Below are 21,909 nucleotides of genomic sequence, written 5' to 3'. Positions count from 1 at the left end.
CCATGGACACAGACAACAGTGTGGGAAGGGCTAGGGTGGGACAAGGGCTGAGTGGAGGGGTAAAGGGGGGAAAATCGGAAACATCTGTAATACTGTGAACAATAAATAAATAATTTTTTTTTTCAATATTAGAAAAGCACTGTTTATATAGAGTAATCTCTAAGATATAGAGATCTACTGTTAAGAGAAAAAAAGCAAGGAATAAAAACATACTTATATAAATAAAACATGCTATCTTTTTTGTAAAGAAAGGGAAGAAATATGAATACATTTGCTTTTGCTTAGAATTATAACAGGAAAATTAGGAAAGATAAACCAAAAAGTAATAAAATTACTACATAAAGAAGGAGAAAGAAAACAGAGCAGAGAAATAACATCAATTCTCTAAATATTCTTTATTATTTTTTACTTTGAAATGATGTTAATGACTTAAATATTTTTTAAAAACCCATTAAAACAAAGCAATTGATAAGAAAAACCGAAATGTATGTCAAGTAGATGATATAACCACATTAAAAAGACAGAATTACTTTGAGTGATGTTAGAATTTTTTATAATTTGTACAGAGAACTTTATTTTAAGTACAACAGAGCTGCAAAAAGAGTCAAATTTAATTCAAAAGCCTTTTTAGTAGTAATTCTATTAGTATTATTTTGAAACTATTTTAAAAGTTTTTGTTGATTTTTTTTTTTAGAGAGAAAAGAAGGGAGAGGGATAGAAACATTGATAAGAGAGAAACATCAATTGGCTGCCTCCTACACACACCCCACTGAGGATTTCAGGCATGTGCCCTGACTGGGAACCAGGTGACCTCTTGGTTCATGGATCGACGCTCAACCACTGAGCCACACCGGATGGGCAACTTTCTGTTGAAAGTATTACATAGCCCCCCCCTCCCAATTGACCCCTTGTAGCCAGCCCCTACCCCCACCCAGGTCTTCACCACCCTATTGTCCGTGTCCATAGGTTATGCATATATGCATATAAGTTTTCTGGTTGATCTCTTTCTACCCACCCCCACTTTCCTTCTGATTTTTAATTAATGTATTTTTGAACAAATACTTATTATCTCCTATGTACTAGGTACTAGAAAAAAGTGAAGAATATAAACATTATCCTTGCTTTCATGGAGTTTCTATCTTTAAAGCAAGCAGTCCAACAAAATATATTGCCTATGGAGGCTTTATTCCAGAAAGGCAGTTAGGTAGCTCTGACAAAAAACTTAAAGACACCTCAAAGCCTAAATATTTACTACCCAATCCTTCACAAATACTTTGCTACCTTTGTTCTAAACAGCAAAGATACATTTAATAAATAACAGAGTTTTGAGTTATAAAGATAAATTTAAGGAAAGGCATGTGAAACTAGAAAAACGTAATGGAAAATATCTATCATTATTATTATAAGTTTCTCTGACAAAGTGACAATCTGAACCCTGAAAAATAAAGCTTGTCAAAGATTAAAGCAGAAGAAACATATGCAAAGAAAGGTTTAGAGGTGGGAAAACTGGATTTGTATGGGAACAAAAAGAATGCAATTATGATTAGGAGTATGGTAAGTGAGGATGAAAATGGTATGAAATGAAGTTAAAGAGGGAGACAGCGCTAGATCATGTGTGAAATCTTGCAGGTCTATTAAAATTCCACAGCTAACATCATACCTAAGGAAAGACTGAAAGCTTTACTTCTATTCAACACATTATTGAAAGTTCTAGCCAGAATAATCAGGAAAAAAAATAAAAGAATGCATTTGGAAAGGAAAACATAAAATGATCTCTGTTTATATGACAGTATCTTATATATATAGAAAACCCTAAAGATTTCACAAAAAATAGTTAAGAGTTAGAAAATTCAGTAAACTTGTGGGATACAAAATCATATTCATGGATTGTTGAGATGACAATAATACCCAACTGATCTACAAATTCAATATAATCCTTATCAAAACCCAAGTGACATGTTTTGCAGAAATAGAGAACCCATTCCAAATTCATATAAAATCTCAAGGATCCGAAAGAGCCAAAACAATCTTGAAAAGGAAGAAAAAAACTGAAGAGACTCACACTGAACAGTGTGGCACTTACTCAGCCACAAAAAAAAAAAAAAAAATTAACATCATGTAATTTGCGACAACATGGATGGAGCTGGAGGGTATTTTGGTAAGTAAAATACAACATAATTTCATTTGTAGAATCATGTGAAATCTAAAAAACAAAACTAATAAACAAACAAAACAAAAAACAGATAAATATAAGAAACAAACTTGGTGGTTACCAGAGAGGGGAAAGGCTGAAGGGTGGGCAAAATAGATGAAAGGGATTAAGAGAGGTACAAACTAACTTCCAGTTATAAAGTAAGTTGTGGGATGTAATATAACACATAGGGAATATCTCTATATATAAAATCCTATCTAATAAAAGAGAAACATGGTAATTGGCGTACAGCCGCTACCCTTCCCATTGGCTAATCAGCGAGATATGCAAATTAACTGCCAGCCAAGATGGCGGCCGGCAGCCAGGCAGCTTGAAACTAACATGAGGCTTGCTTGCTTCAGTGACGGAGGACTCCAACGTTCCCCGCCTGCCTTGCTGGCCTCTGAGCTTGCAGTTTAAGAAATATTGTAACAAATATAGAAGCTAAACAAAACCCCAGAAACCTGCTTTCAGCGAGCCCGGGATCTCAGAGCTGGAGTTATACATTGTTTCGATTATAGAACCGAAACAAATCAGATACCTTCTTTCAGCAGCAGAGGCCTCAGAGCTGGAGCCAGAGCTAAAGCTGGCCCAGAATAAAAAAAGAAAAGAAAAAAAGGAGAGGTTGGGAGCTTCAATTGGCCTGAAAACAGCCCTCAGCCCCTCACCCAGACTGCCCAGGCACCCCAGTGGGGACCCCTACCCTGAAGGGTGTGTGACCAGCTGCAAACAGCCATCATCCCCTCATCCAGGCTGGCCAGGCAACCCAGTGGGGACCCCCACCCTGATCCAGGACACCCTTCAGGGCAAACCAGCCAGCCCCACCCATGCACCAGGCCTGTATCCTATATAGTAAAAGGGTAATATGCCTCCCAGCACCGGGATCAGCCAAGCCGCGAGGCCTCCCAGCACCGGGATCAGCGGAGCTGAGAGGCCTACCGGCACCTGGATCAGCGTGACAGGGGGCAGCACCCAAACCCCCTGATTGCCCTGCGGCTCTGTGTGTGACAGGGTGTGGGGCCACAACCTCCCTATCCGCCCTGCTCTGTTCGTGACAGGGGAAGGCGCCCCAACCCCCTGATCAGCCCTGCTCTGTGCCTGATAGGGGGGAGCTCCCCAACTCCCTGATCGCCCTGCGGCTCTGTGTGTGACAGGGTGCGGCGCCTCAACCCCCTGATCGGCCCTGCCTTGAGTGTGACAGGGGGCGGTGCCCCAACCCCCAATCGGCCCTACCCTGAGTGTTACTGAGGGTGGCATCGCAACCTCCCTATCTGCCCTGCTCTGTGCATGACGAGGGAAGGCGCCCCAACTCCCCAACCAGCCCTGCTCTGAGCCCGACCAGGGGCTGCACCTAGGGATTGGGCCTGCCCTCTGCCACCCGCAGCAGGCCTAAGCCAGCAGGTCATTCTCTCCCGAGGGGTCCCAGACTGCGAGAGGGCACAGGCCGGGCTGAGGGAACCCCCCTTCCCTCCGAGTGCACAAATTTTTGTGTACCGGGCCTCTAGTTTATATATATAAAAGCCAAATATGCAAAGTATCCCCTCAGGAGTTTGACTGGGAGACTGGGAGTTCGAGCACTCACTATGACATGTGCTGACCACCAGAGGGCAATGCGAAATGAAGGGAGGCCCTGGCCGGCAGCTGGAAGGCCCCGATTGGTCCTGATCACCGGCCCGGCCTAGGGACCCTACCCATGCACAAATTTCGTGCACCAGGCCTCTAGTCTTATATAATAAAAGGTTAAAATGCAAATCGACTGAACAGCGGAACGACCGGTCTCTATGATGCACACTGATGTCCAGGGGCAGACACTTAATGCAGGAGCTGGCTCCTGGTGGTCTGTGCGCTCCTACAAGGGGAGCTCTGCTCAGCCAGAAACCAGGCTCATGGCTGGCGAGCAGCAGCGGCAGTGGCCTCTCCTGCCTCTGCGGCAGGGCTAAAGATGTCCAACTACCAGGTTAGGCCCGCTACCTACCCCCAAGGGCTCCCAGACTGCGAGAGGGCATAGGCTGGCTGGGCTGAGGGACGCCCCCACAAGTGCATGAATTTCGTGCACCAGGACTCTAGTATATCCTATCTAATAAAAGAGAAACATGGTAATTAGCCATACCTCTGACACGTTTCCCATTGGCTAATCAGGGTGATATGCAAATTAACTGCCAGCCAAGATGGCGGCCGGCAGCCAGGCACTGTAGCGAACAGAAGGCTTGCTTGCTCCAGTGACGGAGGAAGCCAACGTTCCCCACCTGCCACTGCTGGGCTCTGAGCTTGCTAAGAAACACTGTTGCAAATATAGAAGCTAAACAAAACCCCAGAAACCTGCTTTCAGTCAACCGGGATCTCAGAGCTGGAGTCACAACAAAGTTTCAAATACAGAAGGCAAACAAAGGCCAGAAACCTGCGTTAGCAGCCGAGGTCTGAGCTAAAGCCGGCTCTCAGCTCCAGTAACAGCCATAGAAGGTAAATAAATCCCAGAATAAAAAAGAAAAGAAAAAAAGGAGAGGTTGGGAGCTTCAGTCACCCACCAGCCTGAAAAAGGCCCTCAGCCCCTCACCCAGACTGGCCAGGCACCCCAGTGGGGACCCCCACCATGAAGGAGATGTGACCAGCTGCAAACAGCCATCATCCCCTCATCGAGGCTGGCCAGGCACCCCAGTGGGGACCCCCGCCCTGAAGGGGGTGTGACCAGCTGCAAACAGCCATCATACCCTCACCCAGACTGGCCAGGCACCCAAGCGGGACCCCCACCCTAATCCAGGACACCCTTCAGGGCAAACCAGCCAGCCCCCACCCATGCACCAGGCCTGTATCCTATATAGTAAAAGGGTAATATGCCCCCCAGCACCAGGATCAGCGGAGCAGCGAGGCCTCCCAGCACTGGGATCAGCAGAGCCGTGAGGCCTCCCAGCCTGGGATCAGTGGAGCCACAAGTCCTCCTGAACCTGGGATCAGCGGAGCTGCGAGGCCTCCTGGCACTGGGATCAGCGGAGCCGCGAGGCCTCCTAGCACCAGGATCAGCAGAGCAGCGAGGCCTCCCAGCACTGGGATCAGCGGAGCCACGAGGCCTCCTGGCCCCTGGAGCAGCGTGACAGGGGGCAGCGCCCAAACCCCCTGATCGCCCTGTGGCTCTGTGTGTGACGGGGTGGGCCCACAACCTCCCTATCTGCCCTGCTCTGTTCGTGGAAGGGGAAGGCGCCCCAAACCCCTGATCGGCCCTGCTCTGTGCCTGATAGGGGGGAGGTCCCCAACTCCCTGAACAGCCCTGCTCTCTGTGTGACGGGGCAGCGCCCCAACTCCCCAATCGGCCCTGCTCTGAGCCCGACCAGGAGCTGAGGGGCAGGCTCCTAGGGATTGGGCCTGCCCTCTGCCACCCAGGAGTGGGCCTAAGTCAGCAGGTCGTTATCTCCCGAGGGGTCCCAGACTGTGAGAGGGCACAAGTGGGGTGAGGGACACGCCTCCTCCCCCCGCACCAGTGCACAAATTTTTGTGCACCGGGCCTCTAGTATATTTATATAAGCCTAAGTGACCAGCCGATTGGCCAGTAGTTATGATGCACACTGACTACCATGGGCAGATGCTCGACACAGGAGCTGCTGAACAACAGTAACTTTGCAGAGTGCTCTCTTGCACTACGGGACCCCTCGAGGGATGTCAGACTGCCAGTTTCAGCTCAATCCCCACAGGCCAGGCCGAGGGACCCCACCTGCCGGAGGGACCCCACTCACTTCGCAGACATCTTTTGAGCCCCGGTGCCACCCCAGATGTAGCCAGCCTGTGAGGGACCGTGGGAAGTTCGCTCCAGGGCATGTCTGGCCCATCTCGCTCAGTCCCACCCCTGCTGGCTACCTTCTAATTAATTTCCTTTCAATGTGCACGAATTCATGCACTGGGCCTCTAGTAGTCAATAATAAATGTAACAAGTTTGTATGATGACAGAAGGTAACTAGACTTAGAGTGGGAATCATTTAATAATTTATATAAATATCAGAATTACTTATGATGTACATCTGAAGCTAATGGATATTGTAGGTCAATTATATGTCAATAAAATTGTTTTAAAACCAACCCACAAAAACAACAACAATGTGGTACTGTCATAATGACAGACATACAGACCAATGGAATTCAATACAGCACCCTTCCATATACAGTTAAATGATTTTTGACAAGGATACCATGACCATTCAATGAGGAAAGAAGTCTTTTTGACAAATGATGCTGGGAAAACTGAATATCCCCATGCAAAAGAAGTTAACCATATTTTTTAAAAAAGTTAACCTATATAAAAGTCAACTCAAAATGGATCAAATAATAAAACTAGGAGCTAAAACTGCAAAACTCATAGAAGTAAACATTCAAGAAAAACTTCATAACATTGGATTTGGCAATGACTTATTGTATATGACATTGAAAACACAGGCAACAAAAGCAAAAATAGACAAATTGGACTATATCAAAATCTAACACTTTTCTGCATCAAAAAACACCATCAATAGGGTAAAAAGGCAATCCACGGAGTCAAAAAAAATACCTACAAATCATATTATCTGACAAGGGATTATTGCACAAACCATATAAAGAACTCCTACAAAGCAACAACAAAAAAACACCAATCTAATTTAAAAATGGGCAAAGGGCTGGAATAAACATTTCTAAAAGAAGATGTAGAGATGGCCAATAAGCATATGAAAAGATGCTCAACTTCACTGATCATTAGGGAAATGCAAATCAAAACCACAATAAGGTATCATTCATAACAATTAGGATGACATTAAAATAAAACAAAATAGCATGTTGGCAAGGATGTGGAGATACTGGAACCCTTCTATATTGCTGATGGGAATGTATAATGGTACAGTCACTGTGTGGACAATGGATAAAAAAGTTAACAAACAAGGTGACTCAAGATGAGCAATAATACCCACTTCTTTCCTCTTTACCAAAGAGTGGGTAAGGCTTATTATGTGAACCAAGTACTTTTGGCAAACAGGTTCTGAGCCACAGTATATCTACTTAGAGGGGATTTAAAGATTATTTACATTCCTATCTAGTACAAATCGTTATACATGTATTTTAGCCCATATAGTTACCTACATGGAAAATTTAGAATAAAGTTTTTTTTAAAAAAACTAAGATTATCAATTAAAAAACTCAAATTATTCATAACACATTTGAAATTCCTAACTTTAATAAAATCTAAGATTGCTACGTTGTCCTTAATTATATGAATATATTAAAATCTGTATTACACATTTAAGAACAATATTAAAGATACAAATTAGTTTTTATACTTACTGTGCAATATAACTTTGAGCTCAACCAGTAGTTTCTTTGACCCTCCATGACCTGTTCCTGGAAGCTTTTGCATCGCTTCTCCTTTTTTATTCAGTATTTCAATCCTTAATGCACCTATTATACCAAAATTTAAAGTAAAAGTGTCTTAGTTACACCCAATAATCTGATGAACTTGCAGGTCTTCACACTGCATTTTAATTTTTCATGGTCTTTTACATATTGGGAATGTAAGACACAAAAAAAGCCTTTTTTCAGTATTAAGAAAAAAACAAACAAAGCAAAAACATACCAATGGTAGTTCCAGCAGGCCTAATTTCATTTGGAAATAATTCATCTCCTTCAGGCCAAGTTACTGACAATCTATCAGGAAGCCTAATAGGAAACCGGCACATTAATGTTTCAGCCCACATTTTAAAAAAATTAACATTTTGAGTATTTCTCCATATTATAAATTATTTTGGTACAAAACACTTTAGTTTCACAAACTATGTTAATTATGGTGTTAATTAGAAAATAGAAGTTACAAGAAACTTCAGCATTTCTCATATATTTTCAAAGGTTAAATCTGAACTTCTATATGACTAATAATCTAAAAGTTTTCTCCACCTTAACCATCATTGTGGCTACTGAAAAGTCAGGCAAAACCTCTTGGTATTAAGAGCCAGAAATTGTCAATTTTTCATAATTTTTCATTTATTATAAAAGTTACCCTTTGGAGATATAATGAATTCTTAAGAACAGAAGGATTACCAGTTAGATTCAGTGAGAATCAAAATGTCCCCATCATAAGCTATGCAAGAGTCACAGACAGAATTTTGTTTTTCTATTTCCTTTTACTTCTCTTGCATTAATCTTTACCTCTCAGAAGTTACAATTTTCCTCTTGTTGTAGGCCAAAGTTGTTTTTTCTTTAACATACCCTAATCATAGTGCCTATAATAGTGATACTTTAGATATGTAAAATTTCCTCTTTTTTCTGTAAAACAAATATAGGATTCTAATTTTATAACCAGAGGTCTCGATTTTTTAATGTTATTTGTCATAATATATACATCTAGACTACAAATGCCCTATTAAAAGAGCATAACAACACACTCAAGAATAGTTGAAAGTACTATGATCTACTCTTGATTTTTTTTATTGTTATCATACATCTTGAAATGAGAATTACCTTGCCATTTCATCTTCTACATATTTTTTTACAGCTTTCTCAGCAAAGGTCCTATCCAGTTTTGCAATTGGCACAATTTTTGTTTCATCATACAGTGCTCGTGGTTCCTAAATCAATAAATTAAATTTGTATCAACCTTGCAAAGAAAACTATTTGAATTTAGCTCAATAAAAACATTCATTTATTTCTTCTAAAGAAATATATTTATCCTCACTAAATATATAAGTTCATAATAGTTATTATTATTACACCTGTGTTTATTTCCATTTTTCATGTTACCTCCTTAGGCCTAATTAAATACCATTCAAATATTAACAATAGCATGGTATAGAGATAAAACCCACTCTAGTTTTAGAATCAGTCATTTTTTTAAATTTTAAAGTTTTTATTGCCATTTATTCTCTCTATGCCCTCTTCTACCAACACATATCCTCCTCCATCTCTGCAATCACCATACCATTGTCCATGTCCACGTGTTCTCTCTCTCTCTTTTTAAAATATATTTGTACTGATTTCAAAGAGGAAGGGAGAGGGAGAGAGAGAAACATCAATGATGAGAGAGAATCATTGATTGGCTGCCTCCTGCACACCCCCTACTGGGAGTTGAGCCCGCAACCTGGGCATGTGCCCTTGACCAGAATCGAACCCAAGACCCTCCAGTCCGCAAGCCGACACTCTATCCACTGACCCAAGCCAGCTACGGCCACGAGTTCTCTTTACACGCTTTTTTACTCAATCTGTGCCCCCAACACCTCCTCTTCCAGAGCTGTCTCCCTGCTCTCTATGAGTGTCTATTTTGTTTCTTAGTTCAGTTTGTTCATTAAATTCCACATATGAGTTAAATCATATGGTACTTGTCTTTCTCTGGCTGGCTTATTTCACTTAACATAATGTTAGAATAATTCATTCTTAAGAGAATTCTGGCTCTAGTGTTTACTAGTTTGTGGGCCTTGGATGAAACGTGCACTTTACAAAATCATTGTGATAAGTAGCAATAATATATGTATACTTGTTAAACATTGGGCATACAAATGTTAAATTCTATAGATTATTAAAACCACCAAATATGAAATATAAAAACGCATGCTGACACTACCCAATGGAAAAACCAGAGGGCCGTTTTCTTCCCCTTTTTATTTCCTTTTATTTTTTTAAAAACCTTTTGTACCTTGCCCTAACTGGTTTGGCTCAGTGGATAGAGCGTCAGCCTGCGGAGTGAAGAGTCCCAGGTTCGATTCCGGTCAAGGGCATGTACCTTGGTTGCGGGCATATCCCCATTGGGGTGTGTGCAGGAGGCAGCTGATTGATGTTTCTCTCTCATCTCATCGATATTTCTAACTCTATCCCTCTCTCTTCCTCTTTGTATAAAATAAAAAATATATTTTAAAAAAGAAAAAGAAAAAACCTTTGTACCTTTATTTCTACATTTAAGCAAAAGTAAATGGTATCAACAGACTTTCAATAAATATTTTGTATTACTTGTTGTCTTACCATTGCAATTTGAACCTCTCCTCCAGTAGCATATACTTCTCCATCATGATTACCATAAAGAAAAAATTTTTCTATGCTTCCATAAAAAAGAGGAAGTGTCTTGATTGTCTTCACCTAATATTTAGTTTTGAAAGAAGACTTTAATGTTAATATTTACTAAGAGAAACAGGTTTAATAGAATAATTATTTCACAGAACCATTTTATACAAAGGAAAAAACTTGGTATCTATCACTAGAAAAATGAATTTTTAAAAAATCATTCTAATATTCTAATAAGTTAGAATTTTGAAGTTCTCTACTTATTCTCAACACATTTTAAAGACACAGTACCTTTTTCATACGAAAATGTCATAGCTATGCATGTGTCTAAAAGGTCCATAACTCCTTCAAAGTAATTATTATAAATACCAAAGTATCTCAAATCTTTTTCCACCATAAAATCTGGCTTTCAGACTATCAACAACGACTTACAAACTCCAACTAGTTATCACTTCCTTCAAATAAATTAGCTTAATATTGCCTATAGCATTTCTTTTCCTTACATGGTTTAAAAAAATCAAAGAGTAATTTCCATTATCCAACTCAGAAATTCATGACAAGAACTATAAGAGTTGATACCTCATCTACCTTTCCAGTCTAATTTCTAAACTATTTCTCTTCACATACACATAGCCCAAGTCTACTGCTTGCTGTTTCCTTGAACTTACAAATATCTTTGTCTACGTTCAAATTACCTCTCTGATAAAGAATTTGACAAAACTGATCACTCCCTCTTTCTTAAAACTCTTCAATAGACTTCCATATTCTCCTACTTTCCTTCTATCTCACCAGCTTTCCCTTTTACTCTTGTCAGCTCCCCCTTTTTCATTCTAATCCCTAAATGTTAGAAAAACAAGAATGTAGTTACACACAGTACTTCTAAGTGATTGCATCCAAATCCAAGTTTTAAATAAATGACAAGGATTCTCACGTTTATGGAGAGAATACACAACCTCCTACCTTTGTAATAATCTGTGTAAACCTGAACCTACACTTCTTTCGAGGTCCTTACAAAAGCTATTTCCTGCCCAAAGAATTTCACGATTTACACTCTTCTCCTAGACCCATGGTCGGCAAACTGCAGCTCGCGAGCCACATGCAGCTCTTTGGCCCCTTGAGTGTGGCTCTTCCACAAAATACCACATGCGGGCGCGCATACAGTGCGATTGAAACTTCGTGGCCCATGGTCGGTTTTCAGTCTGGGTGAGTCTATTTTGAAGAAGTACTGTTGATATTTGGCTCTGTTGACTAATGAGTTTGCCGACCACCGCCCTAGGCCCATCCAAAGTCAGAAAATTTTCTCCTCACTTTCTAAATTGTCAAAGAACTATTCATCCTTTTTTCATAGTAGTTATCACCTTCTGACCTATTATTATATACTAGAGGCCTGGTGCACAAAAAGTTGTGCACTTGGGGGGTCCCTCAACCCGGCCTGTGCCCTCTTGCAGTCTGGGACCCTCGGGGGATGTCCACCTGCTGGCTTAGGCCCGCTCCCCGGGGGATTGGGCCTAAGATGGCAGACAGACATCCCTCTGGAAGCCTGGGAGCCCTCGGGGGATGTCCACCTGCCAGCGGGGTCCAGGCCTAAGCTGCAGTTGGACATCCTTAGTGCTGCTGAGGAGGCGGGAGAGGCTCCCACCACCACCGCTGTGCTGGCAGCTGGCAGCCTGGCTTGTGGCTGAGCAGAACTCCCCCTATGGGAGCGCACTGACCACCAGGGGGTAGCTCCTGCATTGAGCATCTGCCCCCTGGTGGTCAGTGTGTGTCATAGTGACCAGTCATTCCCAGTCGTTCTGCTGTTAGGGTCAATTTGCATATTACCCTATTTTTAAATTGTAATCTCCCTAAAGACAACGCACATCTAATAGATCTCTGAATTCTCCACAACGCAAAATCTATAGCAACTTACAAGAAGCACATAATAAAATTTGCTAAAAAGTCATAATTTCAAATCACATTAAAAACATTGAAAATATCTATTTGAATAAAGTTTATTGCAAGAAACAATAAAAACCTTGCTAACTGAGCCTTAGGCAACAAGCAAGTTTTTTTTGTGTGTTTTTTTTTAATGCCATGTTAAATTATGGAATTAAAATCAGTTTGACCTTTTCATTTTTTCCTGGCTCCTGAGGAACCAATCAATACATACATTATTTTTAGTTGTTGTTAAATTCTAATACATCCAACCAATGTCACCCCAATAAATTTAATAAAATTTGAAATTCTATTAGTTTCAAATTCTACTAAATACTAAATCTAAAAAAAGTTAAACCTACCATCTGTCCTGCTTTGTATATTTTTCCATCCCATTCTATTGCTGAGTATGTGGCCCAGGGGCCCTGCTTTTTAGAAGGAAGATCAGAACGTGTAATTATTCCTTTAAAAAGTGTAAATTTTATTTGTTTGTCATACTTTTCATGACAGTCTTTGAGCCAGAAAGAAAATTCTCTGTCAATTTTCACTCGTTGCTCCTGTAAAATTTAAAAACATTCTATGAAATATAGTTATCATATACAACCATGGACACTTGTCATTCATTCCATTTTTAATTTCCCACCCAGAAAACCTAATAAAAAGCTAAAATATTTTGCTGGATTTTTCTCCCTTACAAATTTAGATTTCAAACAAAACCAGTATTACAGAAAGCAAATCTTTATTATCATCTTTGGAACCAAGTCTCAATGGTCAACACCAACAATAAAACTTTACTTCCTTGCTTTAAATTTTAGGGTACGAAAAAAATTATGAACAGCAGAGGCAATGAGAAAGGGGTAAATGGAACCCTTATCACTGTGAATCATGCACATTCTCAACAGGGTAATAAATAACTTTTTATGGATCAAGAACAGAGATATATAAATATAGTACATAAACATATGTAAGGCATATCTATGGTATTAAAATATCATGGGGGAAAGCAATAAGAAAAAAAAGGTGTAAAAAAGGTTCCTGATGAGGGTGATAATAAAAAAAAAGGGTTGAGAAACCCTGCTATGCAAAACACATTTTTTCCTTTTAATTATGTAATGCATATTACCTATCCCAAAAGTTAAATCATAAGGTAAAAACAGTGTTTTCTAATAATATATAATACAATATTATTGCTTATCATTCTTCACCCTGCTAGGAAATAGTTTAGAGATTTATACTCAAACATAACCTGCAATATATTGTTTAATGCCTGTCTTTAGAAGAATGAATAGGAAAAACAATCTCCATCCACATTACATGCTTTTACAGAAGACAGTGCACAAAATTACAAAAGTTCATTTCTTTCTCCATCCCTTTCTCCGTATTATACTATTTCCAAATGAAAATGGGGCAAAATTAAAAATGATTTCAGCTTTGAATAAGAAATACAAGTACTTGGTAAAAACTCAGAAATGGGAAGTTTAAAAGAAAACTTCCCCAAATACTTTTCCCGGGTACCAACTCCTTTCCGAACAGCAAAACGCTGTTGTCACTTTGTCAACTTGACAGGGATATTAACATTATTAGCTAGGAATGGAACAATCTGAGTACACTTTTACACTGCACTTCAATGTATAGCCTGTGTATTAGAAAAAATTATTCTAAGCTAAAATGTAAAGAAGTCTTAGGATTCACTATCAACCAAATTACCAGATGCATTAATTAATTGCAGACATTCAGTAATGTGTTAAAGGAAAATGTTACAAGTGTGGCAAGATGACAGTTAATCTAGGAGAGGAGTATGTGGGTACTCATTATAATATTCTATCAACTTTTCTATGTATTTAAAATTCCCAAAATTAGAAAATACATATTTTAAAATGCAATGTGACAAAGAAACAGAATTAACCTATTGTGGGTAACTTTTGGAAAGACCAAATTGTTCAATAAATGTTGGATAGTTAATAGTAATATATCTATCATGTATAAGTACAAGTAAGACTTTTCTCAGGGGATGATTCTTTAAACGTATCTTAATCTTCCATGATTCAGAATCTTTTAACAGCAAAATGAATTTCAACATCTTGTAGGAATGACTGACTATAAATACTGTAGGCTATTGTGTTTACTGTCCAGCAATTTTAGGTTCACAATAAATGCACCCATTTCTTTGCAACTGAACCCGGAACTACTGAAAGAGTAGTATATCAAGTAAAAGTTTCTGAAGTATTTGGATAGAAGGAAAATACAACAGTACACTAGTTCCACTCAACTTAAAAAAACAAAAACTATCATTCTTGTTTTATCAATCAATGCATGTATTTTAAAACTGACCAATATCAAATCACCTTTTAGCCCAAAATATTTCAGTTCTACCTCAACTTCACCCTTAAGATTCGATTAAAATTGCATAGTTTGGTTATTAAAATACAAAAACAGCCCTGTATTACATAATATTGTTCTTATGTGCTTTCATTAAATGGATATTCTTCTATAGCTCCTATTCACTATGGTCATGGTCTTGATATTAAGATTTAATAAAGAACTTTAAATTTTACCCCAAATCATCTAACCATTAGCCATTTTTAAAACTTTGTTTTTAAAATTGATTTTTAGAAGGGGGGGAAGAGAAACATTCATTTGTTGTTCCACTTATTTATATATTCATTAGAGGCCCAGTGCAAAAAAATTTGTGCACTTGGGGAGGGAGGTCCCTCAGGCCAGCCTATGCCCTCTCGCAGTCTCGGACCCCTCGGGGGATGTCCACCTGCTGGCTTAGGCCCACTCCCTGGGGGACTGGGCCTAAGCTGGCAGACAGATATCCCTCTGGCAGCCTGGGAGCCCTCGGGGGATGTCCACTTGCCAGCAGGGAACAGGCCTAAGCTGCAGTCGGACATCCTTAGTGCTGCTGAGGAGGTGGGAGAGGCTCCCACCACCACCGCTGTACTGGCAGCCATCAGCCTGGCTTGTGGCTGAGCAGAGCTCCCCTGTGAGAGTGCACTGACCACCAGGGGGCATCTCCGGCATTGAGCGTCTGCCCCCTGGTGGTCAGTGTGTGTCATAGTGACCAGTCATTCCCAGTCGTTCTGCTGTTAGGGTCAATTTGCATATTACCCTTTTATATTATAGAATAGAGGCCTGGCGCATGGATGGGGAGCGGCTGGTTTGCCCTGAAGGGTGTCCCAGATCAGGGTGGGGGTCCCGCTGGGGTACCTGGCCAGCCTGGGTGAGGGGCTGATGACTGTTTACAGGCTGGTCAAGCCCCCCAGTGGGGACCCTCACCCCATGGGGGTGTGGCCAGCCTGGTTGAGGGGCTGAGGGCTGATTGCAGGCTGGCCACAGCCCCTTCATGGTGAGGGCCCTACTGGGGTGCCTGCCCAGCCTGGGTGAGGGGCTGATGGCTGTTTTCAGGCTGGCCACGGCCACAGGCTAGAAGCAGGTATCTGGGATTTATTTAACTTCTATAATTGAAACTTTGTAGCCTTAAGCGGAGCCCAGGCTCCCAGTGCTTCCTTGAGCAGAGGCTAGGCCAGCTGGAAGCAGGTATCTGGGATTTATTTATCTTCTATAATTGAAACTTTGTAGCCTTGAGCGGAGCTCAGGGCTGGCCAGGACAGGTGGGAAGCTTCGCTTCCTCCATTGCCGGGGCAACCAAGCCTCCTGCTGGCTCCAGCTCCATGGCCGCTGCCATCTTTGGGACAGACTGATGGATGGAGGGTGTGATAGTTAATTTGCATATTACTCTTTTATTAGATAGATTGGTTGATTACTGTATGTGCCCAGACCGGGGATGGTATGAACACATAAATCCTCATAGGAAAAATTTACACATATTCTTTTGATTAAATAAAATGAAAAGTATACAAAATGTCTTATAAATCTACACTAATAGTGACTGTTGTTGTACATAAAATAGAACATGTGCAAATATTCAAAACTTATATTTACAATCATACCTGTCCATTTGAAATCCTTGTAAAAAGGGTGTTCTTATCTTTCAATTTTAGCTCAAGATCCATAAAAGTCAGTTTATTTGTGCTGACCTGGAATCTGTCATTAGTGAATAATGCACCAGATATTCTATTGTAGCACTCGATTGGTACAAGCCCTCTCTTCTTAGGAGGAGCACACCAGTCAAAGCTTGAATAGAACAAAATATTAGTTAGTAAAAAGATTAGGTTATAAAACAATATAGGGAGAAACCAAGATGGCGGCATAGGTAAACACTGGAGTTTGCTGCCTCGAACAACCACTTCAAAAATACAACTAAAAGACGGAATGGACATCATCGAGAACCACAGGAAGGCTGCCTGAGTGGAAGTTCTACAACTAGGAGGAAAGAGAAAAGCATACCGAGACTCAGAGGAGGCGTAGTGCTGAAGTAAAACACTAAGGTGCGGAGTGCATGCGGAGCGGGCTGGCGGCAGAGGGCGCGGTTGTCATTTTCAATCAGGAGGGAGTCTCAGGATCTGAGCTCCAGTTCCAGGCGAGTCTCTAGGGACCCAGACTCATACGGGAGAAGCGGGACTGTCTGGCATCGCTCAGAACCCTAGGGCAACTTTCTCTCCCTGGGGCTTGCAGCGATTACTAGGACACAGAGAAGCAGAGCCTCTGAGGGCAAGACTGAGAGCAGCCATAATTGCTAACGCCGCCCTGTTGATTCCATGGGACCCGCCCCGCCCAAGTCCTGCAGAGAGACTTTTGCTGGATAGCCTCAGGCAAAGGCTAGATTAGCACCTCCCTGGAGATCCAGGAGCCAGGAAGCCCAGAGGTCAGAGTGGGACCATCCAGTTTGCAGCTCCGTGGAACCATAAAAGACACACTCAGGGGGCAGACTCAGTGAGCACCAAAGCCCCATCGAAGCAAGTCTAGCCCCAGAGGGGTGTCTCCAGCACAGAAGTTCTCCCACTGCAGACACAGCTGATTCTCACAGCCAATTGGCTTGGAGGTCAATTCCTCACAGTGATAACTACAACAATCAAGGCTTAACTACAACAAGACTGTGCACAAAGCCCAAAAGGGGGTGCACCAAGAGTGTCTACCTCAGGTAATTGGGACACTTAGCACAGAAAGGCACTCTATCGACACAGCGAAGCATAAAAAATGCCAAGACAAAGAAACAGGACACAAACAACAGAATGGGAGGAAAGCAAACTTGGATATAGAGTTCAAAACCACACTTTTAAGGTCTTTAAAGAACTGTCTAGAAGCCGCCGATAAATTTAATAAGGCCCTCAAAAAGACTGGTGAGACCGCTGGTAAATGTAGTGAGATCTTCAAGAAGACTGGTAAGACCGCCAATAAATGTAGTGAGATCTTCAAGAAGACTGGTGAGACCGCTGATAAATGTAGTGAGATCCTCAAGAAATCTAATGAGACCCTCGATGTTGTGATAAAGAACCAACTAGAAATTAAGCATACACTGACTGAAATAAAGAATATTATACAGACTCCCAACAGCAAACCAGAGGGTCACAAGAATCAAGTCAAAGATTTGAAATACGAAGAAGCAAAAAACACCCAACTGGAAAAGCAAAATGAAAAAAGAATCCAAAAATACGAAGATAGTGTAAGGAGCCTCTGGGACAGCTTCAAACGTACCAACATCAGAATTATAGGGGTGCCAGAAGATGAGAGAGAGCAAGATACTGAAAACCTATTTGAAGAAATAATGACAGAAAACTTCCCCTACCTGGTCAAAGAAATAGACTTACAAGTCCAGGAAGCGCAGAGAACCCCAAACAAAAGGAATCCAAAGAGGACCACACCAAGACACATCATAATTAAAATGCCAAGAGCAAAAGACAAAGAGAGAATCCTAAAAGCAGCAAGAGAAAGAAACTCAGTTACCTACAAGGGAGTACCCATACGACTGTCAGCTGATTTCTCAACAGAAACTTTGCAGGCCAGAAGGGAGTGGCAAGAGATATTCAAAGTGATGAATACCAAGAACCTACAACCAAGACTACTTTATCCAGCAAAGCTATCATTCAGAAGTGAAGGCCAGATAAAGAGCTTCACAGATAAGAAAAAGTTAAAGGAGTTCATCACCACCAAACCAGGATTATATGAAATGCTGAAAGGTATCCTTTAAGAAGAGGAAGAAGAAGAAAAAGGTAAAGATACAAATTATGAACAACAAATATACATCTATCAACAAGTGAATCTAAAAATCAAGTGAATAAATAATCTGATGAACAGTATGAACTGATGATTGTAATAGAATCAGGGACATAGAAAGGGAATGGACTGACTATTCTTGGGAGGGGGGAAAGGGTGTGGGGGTGAGGGAAGAGATTGGACAATAATCGTGCACCTATGGATAAGGACAGTGGGTGGGGAGTGAGGGTGGAGGGTGGGGTGGGAACTGGGTGGAGGGGAGTGATGGAGGGAAAAAAGAGTAACTAATGTAATAATCTGAACAATAAAGATTTAATTAAAAAATTTAAAAAAAATTAATTAATTAAAATAAATAAAACAGTATAATTTCAGCAAAAACAAAAACTTACTCTTCAACAGATGTATATGGTATTAGTCGTCCATTCCAAAAACATTCAAAAATAGGCCTTTTTCCTCTTGCAGCTTTCTCAATTATATAACAATCATCATCATCATCTTCATCTTTTAATTCTAGAGCGCAGGAATAAAAAAAATGTTTATTGCTATCAAGTATATGAAATTTTTAAAAAGTATATGAAACTTGTCACTTTTGTCAATTTCTATAAGTAAAATGTTCAAGTTGCTTCAGAGAAATGGTAACTAAAACTCACGATTGTTAACGCTGTATTCTAGAAAACTTAAGGTAGCTTTATTCTTAGTTTGTCCTCGGAATAAAAGATTCCAAAGTGGTTATACATTACCAATGGGGTTTCTCATTTAAAAGCCAAGAATTGCCAGCTGGCATGCTCAGTGGTTGAGCGCTGACTTATGAACAAGGAGGTCACAGTTTGTTTCTGGTCAGGGCACATGCCCAGGTTGCGGGCTCAAACCCTAGTGTGGAGCATGCAGGGAGCAGCTGGTCGATGGTTTTCTCTCATCATTGATGCTTCTCTTTCTCTTTCTCTCTCTCTCTCTCTCTCTCTCTCTCTCTCTCTCTCTCTCTCTGTCTCTCCTGCTCCCCCCTCCCTCTCCTTTTCTCTCTGAAATCAATAAAAATATTTTTTAAAATAAATAAAGTCAATAATTACTTATATATTAATCAATGTGTTAGGAGCTATACTCGCTAATAAAATTGCAATCATTAAAACCTGTTTATAAAGCAAAAGAGTCACATATCCAAAGACATTGTGCTCTAGCACAATACCTCTTCCCTACAAATACAGGAGCATAAATCCTATGCCTAAAACACAAGTTTCAGCCCAGCTGGCATGGCTCAGTGGTTGAGCGTTGACCTATGAACCAGGAGGTCATGGTTCGATTCCCATTCAGGGCACATGCCTAGGTTGCAGGCTCAATCCCCAGTGTGGGGATTGCAGGAGGCAGCTGACCAATGATTCTCTCTCATCATTGATGTTTCTATCTCTCTCTCCTCCCTTCCTTTCAGAAATCAATTAAAATATATTTAAAAACCAACAACAACAAAAGAGGCAAGTTTCACAATTTTGTCAGAACTAGTATGTTCACTTAAATATTAGCTGGGAAACTTATAGTATCTAGCAGCAGCAAGTTTGTCTAGTTTGGACAAATTAATCAATAATACTAAATTTAAGTTTAACTTACATAAACTATTAAATTTTTGAAGATCAGATCCAGGTGATACAGCAGAAATTATCATATGTAATTGTAATATCTTACAAACCATCAAACACATATTTAACACAAATATCTATAGCATTTTATATTTGTTAGCAATATATTTTCATATATCCACTTAAATCACGTTCAAACATTATAATAGTGATATAGCAACATCTCAGTTTTTCTGGCATTAAGTCAGCCTCACAAATAAAGACTTCTTCACACAAAAAACCTTCACAAGGAGTCCCTAAATAAAAGTTCCTTTCAGACAAAATTGCTTTGCTCTTAGAGAACCCCTCTAATCATGACTCAATTTATTGGCTCTTATTTTAAGAAATCATTTGAAGAACTTAATCTTCCTGTCTACAAGCATACAAATATTAGAAATGTCAAATTAAACCGGGAGTGGAGACATCACAGGAGGCAGAGTCACTGACTAGTAACATGTATGAACACTGAATAAATAATGTTGGACAAAAAAAAAGCGGTTTCTTATTTACCCCTCAAAAAACTTCTATGAAGCATGAACTATTACCCATCCCTATCATTTCACAGATAAGAAAAACTGAGATAGGCAGTAAGTACTTTGTCAAAGTTTACACAACAGAAAGTGGCAGAGATGAGATTCAAATCAGGAAATCTGGTTCCAGAACCCAAAACACTAAGTACATAGAGAAAGTATTCTGAATGAGAAAATTTAATACTTTTAATCTATGAATTCAATGAAACCTAAATAATCCCACCAGGATTTTTTTTAAGTGCATGTACAAACTGATTTCAAAGTTTATCTAGAAAAGTAAAAGATTAAGAAATAAGAATTTTCTCAAAAAAAGAATACTAAGTGTTTGCCCTATACATATCAATATAGAGTATATAGCTATAAAAAGGTACCATTACATATAAAAATACAAAATAGTCCTGGACAGTTTTGCTCAGTGGATAGAGCGTCAGCCTGTGGACTGAAGGTTCCCAAGTTCGATTCTAGTCAAGGGTACATGCCGGGTTGCAGACTTGATTCCTAGTAGGGGGCATGCAGGAGGCAGCCAATCAATGATTCTCTCTCACCATTGATGTTTCCATCTCTCTCTACCTCTCCCTTTTTCTCTGAAATCAATAAAAGTATATAAAAATACAAAAATAGATCTATAGTAAAGAAACCAGATATATATCCACATGGGAACTTAATATTATTATAAAAATGATATTTCAAACTATTTAAAAAATCATAATATTCAATATAATTGGTGGTAGGAAACTGAATGCTTACATGGAAAAATAATAAAGCCCTACCTTACCCTACACAGAAAAAAAGGAGGTTAGATTTCAGATACATTACAGATCTAAACATAAAATAATTTTTTAAAACTACAGGATCCCTTTATAGTCTTGAGAAGACTTTTCACAGTAAGACAAAATCAGAAAGCATGAAGAAAAAACTAACTACAGAAAGTTTAAAACTCCTTTATATATGCCTACATAGATAATGGGAAAACAATAAGGGGGATATATAAAGGATTAATATGCAATACATAACTAAAAGTTCCGTTCAATAAAAGATCTAAGGTAAAATATGTAATGTTTCTTAAAGCCAGTGCTTTATTCATCTAAAACTGAATACACACAAAAATCAAGAATTATATAAATTATAAAGACCTAACATCTTTAAAAGATTTGCATAAGGAAAAATGTTTTAATATTTATCCAGCCTTAATAGCCCAATTAACAATAATCATGAAAAGAAACAATCATGATTCTAAATCACTTCACATTTTGTAGCTAAGACAACAAGTTAACATACTTGATGGAAAGCATGGATCATCAGGGTAAGTTTCTCTATCATATAAGAAAGGGTGATATCGGATAATCCCTTCCACTACACCGTCTCCTTCAACGTGAGCTTTGAACTCAAAACTATCAGTTGCTGTGTTTATATACAACGTCTGCATGTCATCTTGTATTTCCCTTAGGTTGACAATCTTAGGTGCCTTCCCTTTTTCAAACATAGAAATCTAAAATAAAAATAAAACAAAAATAATTAAATTCTATGGTGACTTTTGTTCTCAGCTATGATCCAA

The 21,909-nt window shown here is 39.9% G+C and overlaps 1 protein-coding gene across 1 annotated transcript in view; it reads right to left on the bottom strand.

The window, feature by feature from the left end:
- The window catches only part of SMCHD1 (structural maintenance of chromosomes flexible hinge domain containing 1), a 147,243-nt gene that overhangs the window by 84,158 nt on the left and 41,176 nt on the right, over positions 1-21,909 (bottom strand). The window contains exons 10-17 of the mRNA XM_081097766.1: positions 21,633-21,843; positions 18,607-18,727; positions 16,054-16,237; positions 12,463-12,657; positions 10,148-10,261; positions 8,657-8,763; positions 7,776-7,858; positions 7,487-7,600 (exon numbers count right to left, since the gene is read on the bottom strand). Of these exons, the coding sequence (XP_080953892.1) occupies positions 7,487-7,600; positions 7,776-7,858; positions 8,657-8,763; positions 10,148-10,261; positions 12,463-12,657; positions 16,054-16,237; positions 18,607-18,727; positions 21,633-21,843 (1,129 nt within the window). The remainder of the gene's footprint in view (positions 1-7,486; positions 7,601-7,775; positions 7,859-8,656; positions 8,764-10,147; positions 10,262-12,462; positions 12,658-16,053; positions 16,238-18,606; positions 18,728-21,632; positions 21,844-21,909) is intronic.

The sequence above is a fragment of the Myotis nattereri genome, assembly GCF_964212035.1.
Source record: "Myotis nattereri genome assembly, chromosome: 8".
NCBI classification, from domain to species: domain Eukaryota; kingdom Metazoa; phylum Chordata; class Mammalia; order Chiroptera; family Vespertilionidae; genus Myotis; species Myotis nattereri.
Note: the sequence above shows the minus strand (reverse complement) of the source record. Positions and strands in the feature narration are given on the sequence as shown.